General features: G+C 37.0%; 1 protein-coding gene across 1 annotated transcript; it reads left to right on the top strand.

Moving 5' to 3' along the window:
• Positions 1-216: 216 nt before the first annotated feature.
• LOC121248985 (DExH-box ATP-dependent RNA helicase DExH17) lies at positions 217-11124 on the top strand. Its single transcript, XM_041147622.1, has 27 exons — positions 217-357; positions 1603-1693; positions 2083-2266; positions 2516-2677; positions 2934-3171; positions 3280-3316; positions 3393-3439; positions 3707-3744; positions 3899-3920; positions 4050-4262; positions 4373-4529; positions 4617-4668; positions 5418-5489; positions 5652-5701; positions 5804-5921; positions 6008-6071; positions 6145-6228; positions 6346-6471; positions 6563-6759; positions 6845-7033; positions 7140-7391; positions 7483-7532; positions 7797-7814; positions 8485-8564; positions 8641-8839; positions 8931-8968; positions 9072-11124. Exons 2-27 carry the CDS (start codon positions 1626-1628, stop codon positions 10058-10060), a joined length of 3744 nt encoding a protein of 1247 aa, XP_041003556.1. The 5' UTR covers positions 217-357; positions 1603-1625; the 3' UTR covers positions 10061-11124.
• Positions 11125-11492: the final 368 nt, after the last annotated feature.

The following is an 11492-nucleotide window of genomic DNA, read 5'->3' as shown; positions in this document are numbered from 1 at the left end:
CTGAAAACCAGTAAAACCGGAAGTATCGGTTTAGGTGAATAACCGGTGTGTAATCGGTTTTAAAAAATAAAAAATCGGTACATACCGGTTCTTTCCTAGATTTTGTAAAAAACCGGACCGGTTACATCCCTAAATATATAATTGTTTTGCACGGGGCCCGCGGCACCTGTTCCCACAAACCGTAACCAAGGCTCACACGGTTCATCGTACGTGTAGATACCGATCCAATTCTCCCGCCAAAAATAGCCTCTACACGACTATATAAGTGGCTCCGTTTCAACTTTCTTCTGTTTCCGCCGTTTCTGTGCCAAACCCTATCTACTGCGAGCCTGTGGCTTCAACCTCTCGGTCTCCAAGGTCTCCTCTCATCCCCCTATCTCTCTCTCTCTCTCTCTCTCTCTCGCTCGCACACTTTAACAGCGCGCGCGAACGAGGAAGCGTAATCAATTCTATTTGATGGTTTTGGAATTGAAGAACCGACAATTTCGATTCGTTTTTCTCTTACAAAAAATTCAATTATTATGATTGTATATTATAATCTGAGCTAGTCTTTCTTTTGGCTTCAGAAATTGAGCACGGATCGTTCTGTTGCTGCAATTGTTTCATGCGGATCATTTCAAGATTTTAAAAATTATATGACTTCGCCACAATAATAATAATAATAATAAAAAACAGCGAGATTTGAGAACTAGGGGAAAAGTCTCAATCAAATTAGGAAGAAGTTTCAGTCGTTCTATGAGACTTCTGTTTCTGATTGTCATTTTAATTTTTTGGACCATAGCTTAAATGATATCTTGTGTAGATGACTAAGTCAAAGTGGGACATGTCCTGAGAACTGGTTCCCGTTCTCAGCGATAATTTAGCATGTGTATTTTGAATGATGAAAGCATAATTCTGTTCTCTGGTCATCAACTAAAATCCCACAGAGAACTGGCTTCCATTTTCCAACACCTCTAAAAAATAATCAAAATGGCGACCAGCTTTTCATTGAGTGCTGAAAAGATGTGCCGTTGACACACAAAATCTTGCTCAGATATTTGAAATAAGTATATATTTAATGATATTGTTGTTAAAGGAGAAATGATTTGAATGATATTTGGTTCCAGAGTTTGGCTTGTTGAATGGATGAGTGAGTTTTCTTCAACTCTTAGCTTCAGAAGAATGGGAAGAGATCTGATATGTTCGTTTTCTGCTTAAGTTGAAATATTGTTTTCCATTGGATCTAAGAGTTAAAAGCACCTTGCTACAGAAATTAGTTGCTCTTTTGTGGTAGATAAAAATTTGAAAAAAAAAAAAACTCTGTTTGATTCTTTGATAGTAAAAGGTATTAGCAGGACTAGTTGTTTGATAGGATTCAGTTTTTTATGTTATTGAAAAGTCTGGAAATGATCTGTTTAATGAAAAATACGCTTCTTTCAAACATGCTTTTCATTGACACTCAGGTATAGCACTATAATGATGGAAATCCCTCCATCTGGATAAGTGCCTGAACAGTTGGATCCTCATTGTGTTTCATAAATATATTAACTTTGTTATCTTTATTATATATTAATTGATGACATATATCCTGTTTTTAGTTTTCAGGTTATTTGTTTTTCTCAGCTTCTCTAGAAACAAGCAGGATTATGGATTCATATACACTGAAGTCTGTGTTAGATTTGCCTGCACATTTTCGTTCAGCTTTTAATTTCAGGTACATTCTAAGTTTTCTGAGGTTGATCTATAGATTTGAAATTTGGATATTTTTCCTGCTTGTATTTCATTAAATTATATTATCCTGTGTATAAACCACTGACCATTAGTCATCACCAGGCCAAAATTACTGAAACAAATTTATCCTTTTCACTTGTAAAAGCTACACATAAATGCAAATCTCCAGCATAAAAGATTCTCTCTCTCTCTCTCCCTCCCTCCCTCCCAGTCCCCACATATATGTAGACACGTGTGTGTTTTACACATTATTTTGAAGGTGGAATGATCTCAAATGGTTGCTTTCATGGTCTTCATAAGTTTGTTATCTTCCTGCACTTCACATTTTAACCCACGTAGTAGTTACTATAGTTTTGTTTTGTACACATGCAGGTACTTCAATTCACTGCAGAGTGAATGCTTTCCTGTTTGCTTCCACTCCAATGCAAACATGGTTATTTCAGCACCAACTGGAAGTGGTAAAACAGTGCTTTTTGAGCTTTGCATTTTGAGGCTTCTCTCAAAGTTCATCTCTAATGAGGGAAGGTTCGTCCATTTAAAGGGAACCCTCAAAACAGTAAGTCTCCGGTGCAAGGACACTGTGGAATACATCATTTTAGATCTTCAATGGATGCAGAAAAGTGTAACAATTTTATGACTTTGGCACTGATACCTAACCAGTAATCTTATGACTGCAATTAAAAAAGATAAACTCTTCTATTTGACGTTGTTCATGTTATTAAGCTTGGAGTTCATGTACATCTCCACTCAGTTGCAATATGTTCATGTTACCTAGATTTTTTATTTTTTTTATTGTGCTATGAAGGTCTATATAGCCCCATCTAAGGCCTTAGTTCAAGAGAAGCTCCGTGATTGGAATGAGAAGTTTGGGCCATGGGGGATAACTTGCCTGGAGTTGACAGGTGATAATGAATTCTACAACGCAAGGAATATACATGAAGCCGATATCATTCTAACCACTCCTGAGGTGAGCATGCATTCCCATTTTGCATGGACATACAAGCTTCAATGCACACAGAGTGCTTGTCTACTTAAAAAAAAATTATGTACAAGTGCTGACTTGACCCGGCAGAGTTGTATGCATTTGTACATATTAACTATAAAACGAAAGTACATAGATTTACATATTTAAAGTTTCTGATCATACAGCTTGCATTCTTGTATCTTTCTTTTACTGATACTGTAGGAGGATGGCTAAATTAAGTTCTTTTACTTTTGAATAGAAATTTGATGCTGTGACTCGGTATCGCATAAAAGATGGTGGCTTGAGCTTTTTTGGAGATATAGCACTACTACTTATTGATGAAGTTCATCTGTTGAATGATCCACGTGGAGCTACTTTGGAGGCAATAGTTAGTAGAATAAAAATGCTTGCTTGCAAACCTGAGATGAGATCAAGTCCTCTTGCTGATGTCCGATTCCTTGCTGTGTCTGCCACAATTCCAAACATCGAGGACCTTGGTAAATTCTGCAGTTGATATCGATCTTTAAGAGTAAAATATGTTATCATCTTCAAACAACTACAAGTTTAAAAGAATTTAACAATACTATGGATACAACCTACTGCAGCTGAATGGCTTCAGGTTCCTGCTCAAGGAATCAAAAGGTACCCCAGCCGTTTCTGATGAGTATACTTTATTGCTTCAGCAGTTTATCTCATTTAGCCTTCCATGTTTTGACAGGTTTGGAGAAGAAATGAGGCCTGTAAAGTTGACCACTAAAGTTTTTGGTACATATATATAACTTGAACTTTATATCTAAAATTCATCTTACGGTTCCTTTTATTTTTCTGGCCACTAAGTTTTCCACCCAGTTTATTACTGTTCTTGTAATTCACTCTTAACCAAATCTAGGGCACAGTAAGGATTTGCCTAAATTTGCATCGCATGATATGCTGTGTATGACCATGATACAAATGAAGGTGCTGGAGCATATTGCGTAAAATATATCAAAGTCCTCATTGTTTTGATATGTTTTGGCAACTATCTTTTTTCAGGATATACACCAGCCAAAAATGACTTTCTATTTGAAAGGGTAAGTGTTTTGTTGACTGAGGGTATAATTAATATGAAACCATTTTTTTTTATTCTGTTCTAAGACCTATCTTGATTTGGAAATATGAAAGTCCAAAATCATAATCTAAATTGCTTCTCCTACCTCTGATGATTGTATTTGTTTCGTTATCCAGCGCCTTCAAAACTATGTTTTTGGTAAGTAGATACCACTGCACTAACTTTCTGATAGATTATTCTTTTAATATATTCCTGTATTGTCTTTGATTTTAACACTATTGAACAAAGAATCAAAGAACTGCAAAGATGGTTAAAAATGATTTGCAGATATTCTCATGCAATATTCAAGAGGACATTCGGCACTAGTTTTTTGTTCAACTAGAAAGGGGGCACAAGAAGCGGCACAGCGCCTGTCTCAAACAGTAATGACCTTTGGTCATTCAAATCCATTCATTAAAAGCAAAGAGCAGCAGGAAAGGCTTAGGGAAGCATCTCTATCATGCAGTGACAAACAAATGCAATCTTATATCATTTATGGTGGTATAGAGCAAACTTACTCTGCTATAGAGTACTCTGAAGCTTCGAATTATCACTATGTTCCTGAAGTTGTTCTTAAGTAAACTCCGAAGTACTAAATTGCATGGTTGCAGTTGGTTATCACAATGGTGGGCTTTGCCTGAAGGATCGCAGTCTCATTGAAAGTCTTTTTCTTAAGGGAGACATTCAAGTTATATGCACTACAAATACTCTTGCCCATGGGATCAACCTACCAGCACATACAGTGGTGATAAAATCAACACAACACTTGTATGTTCAACTATTTAGTCATAAGCTTCATTGTAAATTCCTAATGAATTTTTCATGTTTAATTCGTCAAATCTTGTATTTTTCCAGCAACAAGGAAAAAGGTCTTTACATGGAATATGACCGGTCCACAGTTCTACAGGTGTGGCACTTGTCATAAGCACCTTCCAATGAATGAATGCATTAATATCAGTCTCCTTATGGGGGAAAAACGGCATGTATATGTTTCATGATAAATTTGTATAACTGCTAAACTCTTGTGCACATTTAAGTGGTTTTATTACTTGTTTATACAATAATGTCATATCTGAAAAGAAATTAGCCTAGGAGATGGCATCTAAAAAGATATAGCTTCAGGAGCTGCTTCATCAAGACTACTTGACCTTGATTTTTTAATTGCATTGCATAAAAAATCCTCAAACTATTGTGCCAATGTGGTAGTCATGATTTCAATGTTGAATTCAATTTCTTCGGTCAACTTGACCAGAAAATTTTCGGTGGCTGAGCAGAAAATCACAAGTCAGTACATGGTCATCCTTCTTGGAGGACTTTCTATGCTAGTAAGAAGTACAACCTCTGGAAGAAGGATTATTTTCAACTCTAACGTGAGAGAAGGTGCAATATCCTCAACAAGTGGACCACGCTGTGTACAAGCAAACACTTTGCTTTCATCCTCATATTAACCATATTTAGCCTAAAAGGAAGAAGAGGAGATCTTTAAATATATATATATCTATGTGTGTGTGTGTGTGTGTGTGTGTGTGGTTGACATGATTCATTACTTGGACTTAAGTGACAAATTTAATCCTGCCGACATGCATATCTGCATTCATTGTGTTATTGCTAAATGTGAAAAACAATTTGAAGCTAGTCACTTGTCTTGGTGTGCAGATGTGCGGAAGGGCAGGCCGGCCACCTTTTGATGATACAGGAATGGTCATAATAATGACAAGAAGAGAAACTGTGAGACAAACCTTTCTCCCCTTTCTCTGATGTGTCTATGAGTATATTGCTTTATGAATCCCCGGCTATATATTTCTTCATAGTTATTGAGTCACTCCTGTTTTAGATCAAAGTGTCTTTCTGTTCTTAACTAAAGTTTTATGAATTTTTACATGATATCAGGTCCATTTGTATGAGAATCTTTTAAATGGATGTGAAATGGTGGAATCACAGTATGTGGAATTTAATAATTGATTTTGTGCCCTGGGCTGCAGTGAATATTCTGAAAAATTGCATCCACTAATCGGGTAGCTCTTGTTGTCTTCTTACTTCAGATTGCTTCCATGTGTGACGGAGCACTTAACTGCTGAGATAGTTCAACTGACTGTCTCTGATATTACAAGGGCAATTGAATGGATGAAGTGCTCATATTTGTATGTTAGAATGAAAAAGGCATGTGCCTCTGATCTCTTTCAAAACATCATCTGGATACTCCTTTTCAGCGAAATAATTTTTCGGAACTTTTAATGCAAAAGCAGAATCCTAAGAATTATTTACTTAAACAAGGGACTTCAAGTGAACAGAAAGAAAGGCACATGCAAGGTACTGATAGCATGCACCAGTCTAATATTTGATTTTTCCTCTCTCCTTTGCTTATAAATGTTCTTTTAATCAGAGATATGTGTTCAGAAAGTTAATGAGTTATCGCAACATCAAATGATCTGGACTGATGAAGATGGTTTCCTCTTGAAGCCACTAGGTATCAGTATCATATACCATAAACAATCTTTTGTAATTTTTATGAATGAAAGTTTAAAACACAATATGGAGACCCCTACAAACTGCAGTTTGTAACCTTTTCGTATTTTTTCTTTAGAGCCTGGAAAGCTGATGACAAAGTACTATTTGAAATTTGAAACGATGAAGCACATTATGCAGGCCCCTGTGAACTGCAGTTTAGAAGATGTACTTCATATCATATGCCGTGCTGAGGAGATTGCTTGTAAGTATTATATCATGTAAATGATCATCTATCCTTTGGTACATGAGAAATCCATTGAAGTAGTGATTTTTTTATTTGCTGAAATGTGAAGGGATACAGCTCAGACGCAATGAGAAGAAACTTCTAAATGACATCAACACTGATAAAGATGGCAGACTTCGATTTCACATCCTTGGCGATAAAGGAAAACGGAAAAAGCGTATTCAAACTAGAGAAGAAAAAATATTTGTTTTGGCAAATGATTGCTTGACTGGCGATCCTTCAGTCCATGATTTATCCTTGACCCAGGTTTCATTTCCTCATAAATAATGTTGTATTCAGATGTTCTAGATACTTTATATATGAGATTACAGATTTGGTCTCTGTGCCATAGGATACAAATTCTATATGTTCAAATGGGTGTAGAATTGCTAAGTGCATGAAAGAGTATTTCATTCACAAGAAGAATTATAAAGGAGCCTTGAATTCAACAGTTTCAGCAAAATCATTTAATCAAAAACTTTGGGATGATAGTCCATACTTGCTGAAACAATTGCCAGGCATTGGAATGGTGACTGCAAAGGTTTTCTCTATTAACTTCTTTTATTATATCTGGTTACATATTGCTTTCAAAATCTGGGCTAGTAAAATATCTTCTTTCTGCACTTCCCTCCTAATGCTATTTTCAGGCTCTACATTCAATGGGAATTAAATCATTTGAGACACTAGCTACAGCTGATCCAAGAAGGATAGAGATAGTCACTGGTCGAAAATTCCCATTTGGGAACCATATTAAGGATTCTTTACTTTCACTACCTCCAAAAGTTGATATGAAGATTGAAGATATCAAGTGCCCCAGACAGGGAAAGTCCAAGCTGGTAGTAACATTGACTAGGCCAACACAATCATTGCAATCAACAAAACGGCATTATGCTGACATGGTATGATATCTGGAATCTTATAAGGCATGATATTCACAAATGTTGGTTGTAATGCAACACAAATGTGCTATTTATGGACTCATATCTGCAGATTATAGGTTCAGAAGAGGACAACTTAATTCTCTTTCATGAGAAAATAAGGTGGTAGTCGTTTTTTTTTCTCTGCATTCAATCACTAGAAAAATTTGGATGGTAGTGCAAGCATAGTACCAAGGGGTGTCTACTAAAGCAAATTCTGACGTCACACTTACAGCCATTTCCTTTGGCTTGAAACTTTTTGATTGCCTATACAGATTTGGCTGTTCTACATAGTGACCTCTTGGTATTATGGTTAGCTCTCTATTCTACCTCTTGTTCCTCAGCCATCCACCTATTATTAACTCTTTATCTTTATTGTTGCAACAGAGTGGAAGAGTTCCCCAGGTATGGAAACGTAAACTCGTGGTTCACTTATTTGTTTAATAACTCAGTAACATGTTGAAGCATTCCTATAAGGTATCAGTTCTACGTAAAATTTTTGTATTAATGAAATATTCTACATGGACCCAAGGTTTGAGATATGGAGACCTAGGAAAGCAATTATTGACCTGAATTTTTAGATTTCTTTTAATTTTCATCAGGATATTGAACGTTTTAAACTGGTAAAACTGCAATTGTTATAATGTTAACAGCAACTGTTACTATTTAAACTTACAAAGTCTCGATACTGTTGCGTAATAATGAAGAAGGATAAAGCCATTAAAAGTGGAATATACCTTTCTCCCTCCAACTAACAACATTTTGCACTTTGCACCCCAAATATCAGAATATATTGCATCTTTAAACTGTCAAAACTAACAGTAACATCTTGTCCAACTCTAGTCGTTACGATAAACGAGAAATAGGTAACATGACACAGACTTGACGATTAGATCTTTGCATATTGCAACCTTTTGATGGTTTGAAGGTGAATGGTCCTTTTTATTGTTTGAGGGTGCATATTGTAGCTTGAGTTACAGTTCAATGGAAGAATTACCTTTCCGATTTCTGTCAGGGAGAGTGTTTAGTCAAATACCCATGTTATGCACTGCCATATTCTGATATTTAATTGCAGCCCATATAGTGCGACAATTCTGCTGTCAAACCCCCAGGGAAAGCTGACTATTAAGGCTGATCTTATTTTTGAAGAATACAGTAAGGCCCCTGCGATGATATGTGCAACATTTTTTCACGACTGTGTCTCTATTCATTTTGTACAATATTCATGCAGTTGGCATTGATCTACGCCAAAAACTTCTATTGATGAAAGAGAGCAATATAAGCCTGAATCGCAAACAGAGAAATAAGCAGACTTCCACTTTTCTTCCAACGGAGGATGTGTGTGTCATAGATGACGATGAAACTACATCTGGAGTTTCAGCCAAACAGCTTCATAATTCCGCCAACTCTAAAAGGGAAAATGATTTCATGTAAGTATCCTGTGAACTGTTTTTTGGATCTCATTGCCGGGTCATGCAGATTTGACCGTTAATAGATACCACTGGTATTTTTTTGTTCCAGGCCCAGTTTCAACCTCATAGATGAAGAGATGGGAGAAGGTATACCACCAAAAGGAAAAGAAAAATCCTAGACGTTTGTTAAGGTGTACCATCTTTCTTCCCTTTCAGTTACCACGTCTACCAATCATATATATCACTGCAGGTGAGACTGATGTTGAACTTCAAGAAGACGAATGCAAAATCATCACTGAACAAACAGTATTTGACCATATTCGCGAAAAGGCCAAAAAGTTTCCTGTCTTGGCTGCATCAATTAATGCCTGTTCTCCATCATCAGAGGCCCTGCCTCTTACAAGAAAACGCACGATCGGGCAGCTGCTTGAACTCCACAGAGAAGTAGAAGTTCTGGAGGAGACAGGCAGAAACAAGATTCCACGACAGGGCGTGGCCAATCCATCTTCAGAATCCAGAGAGGTAGAACATGATGGAATTAGTACTAACAAATGTATAACTCCAAAGCCCCAAGTTACTGCCAGAAGCTTGGGTGCCGCGATCGAAGGTTGGGTTCCTTCAGAACCTGAACAGGGGACATTCAAGACTTTAAATGAGCAGTCGATATTTGATCACATATCGAAAAAATCTAAGAATTTTCCAGTGATCAATAAATCAAAGACCATAATTTCTGAACCGTCACTCTGGCCGCAGGAACACTCCGAGGGTCGAGGTGAGTTCGGTAGTGCTGCTTCTGAAACATTGAAGGATATGAATTCAGATGAAGTCTTGAAAGATACAGTAGTCATTTCAGATTTTGAACCCAGGGAGGTGGAAAAAGATGCATGCGTTTCCAAGGAAAGCGCAAAAGTCAAACACAATTTATTTCCTGGAAGCTCATCTGGCACATTTGGGTTACTGAATATTCCTCCCAGAGCTTCAAGCACCAATGGTGATCTATCATCTATTAAAATGCTATCTTTTGATATTTCTATGTTGAAGAACAATGAGCAGATAGCAGACCCAGTGAGCTCCACGAAAAGTAGCAGGAAGCAGCAACACTCTCCAAGAGAGTCTAAAAAACAGCAGTGTTCTCCAAGTGAACCCAGAAGGCAGTTCTGCTCGTCGGAAACAGCTAGCGAAACCAGAGAAGCAGATTCATATCTTGGGTTTAAGAGTGTCTTTTCATTTCTCCACTGATACTTCTTTCGCCAGGGAATTAAAGGATCGTGCGATTAGAGCCATTTAAATTTGATTCAATCGCATCAGTTTCTAACTAGAGATGGTACGTATATTTTCCAGAACCCGATCCGATAATTCATATGGTCAATGATCAACATTTGAAATATGATCTGGTGTCAAATTTTTTGTGAATCAGACATCTTGTTCGAACCGACGCCACGCCACGCCCTCTAGGCTCGAGACATTTACTACAAGTCTACAACTATTATAGCAATTAGCAACCTCACTCTTGGGAGTAGTACTACTATAATTTGGATTTGCTCACTTTCGCTTGCATGAGTCTATTCCAACGCGAATTAAGGAGAAAATTTCAGACGGTACACATCCCAAACACATTTAGATGGGAAGTCTTCGAACAAAACATACCCGAATAATTATTTGAGTAGGACTGCAAGTAAGCACAAATATTATATATATTGAAAAGTAGTCTCATTTATTTTATCAGTATTTTGTTTCAATTTAGATTTTAAATTTCAAGTTTTAAAATTTTTACAATTTTCTGTAACTGACACATAAACACGTATAGTTATGTAAATAAAATTGTAAGTACAGATAATATTTTTCATTATTTATTTAAAAATCCAATAAAAGAAGTAAAAATAATGAATAGATTTTGGTTATGAAAGGAAAACTTATAAAATCCTGGATGCTTAGCCAACCCATATAAAATCCATTGTTACTATATAATAATTTTTACATTAACAAAGGGAATCGGGAAAATTAATCTTGCTTTGCTCTGACTTCACCAAGCACCTCGTGGTCCTGGCTTGATTGAAGAGATCTTCCAAGGGAAAAGCCGGTGGCCTCATGGCTGGCTTCCTTTGGAAAACGCAGCATCGGGAATATCCGATGAAGATCAACGAAGAAATCAGCATTGTGGTGGAAGCTGAGTTGTCTATTACATACTTTGTCACTCGAGTTGTGCATAAAATGAAGGGAAGGGCGTCATGACATGTAAAAGAGCAACAGAGCATGAAATGGGTGGATTCCACTTTGTTTCGGATCGTAAAGGACAAAAGGGTCTCTCTTAATTCTCCATTATGTACTTTTCTCGACCCCTCCTTCCCTCCTATCATTAGAAGAAGCTATGCATATGCTGTTTATCTGTTTGTTATAACTAATTGATGTGAGGTTGGAATCATTTGCTTTCTTCGTTTTCTATGTCTTCTTGCAGTTCAATATCATCTAAATGCTAGGGCCCGAGTAAAGTAAGTTTTAGCCACGTCCACTAACTGATGGACCCGACCGATAACATGAACGACAGGGACCACATTTGCGGCAGATATTTAAGCCCCCCATCAAATCAGCACCACCTGTACGTCCCATGTCCACATGAATGAATCGCATTGCTAACTGATACTGGCATGTCCCTGCCCGGTTCCATGAATGA

The sequence above is a fragment of the Juglans microcarpa x Juglans regia genome, chromosome 2D, assembly GCF_004785595.1.
Source record: "Juglans microcarpa x Juglans regia isolate MS1-56 chromosome 2D, Jm3101_v1.0, whole genome shotgun sequence".
In the NCBI taxonomy this organism is placed as follows: Eukaryota; Viridiplantae; Streptophyta; class Magnoliopsida; order Fagales; family Juglandaceae; genus Juglans; species Juglans microcarpa x Juglans regia.
This window is presented reverse-complemented; position numbering and strand designations above follow the sequence as displayed.

Excerpts from the sequence above, each read along its gene's own strand:
- LOC121248985 (XM_041147622.1), top strand. The coding sequence starts at position 1,626 with ATGGATTCATATACACTGAAGTCTGTGTTAGATTTGCCTGCACATTTT. Across the intron at positions 1,694-2,082 it reads CGTTCAGCTTTTAATTTCAG|GTACTTCAATTCACTGCAGA; the intron begins GTACATTCTAAG and ends GTACACATGCAG. Across the intron at positions 8,840-8,930 it reads AAAAGGGAAAATGATTTCAT|GCCCAGTTTCAACCTCATAG; the intron begins GTAAGTATCCTG and ends TTTTTGTTCCAG.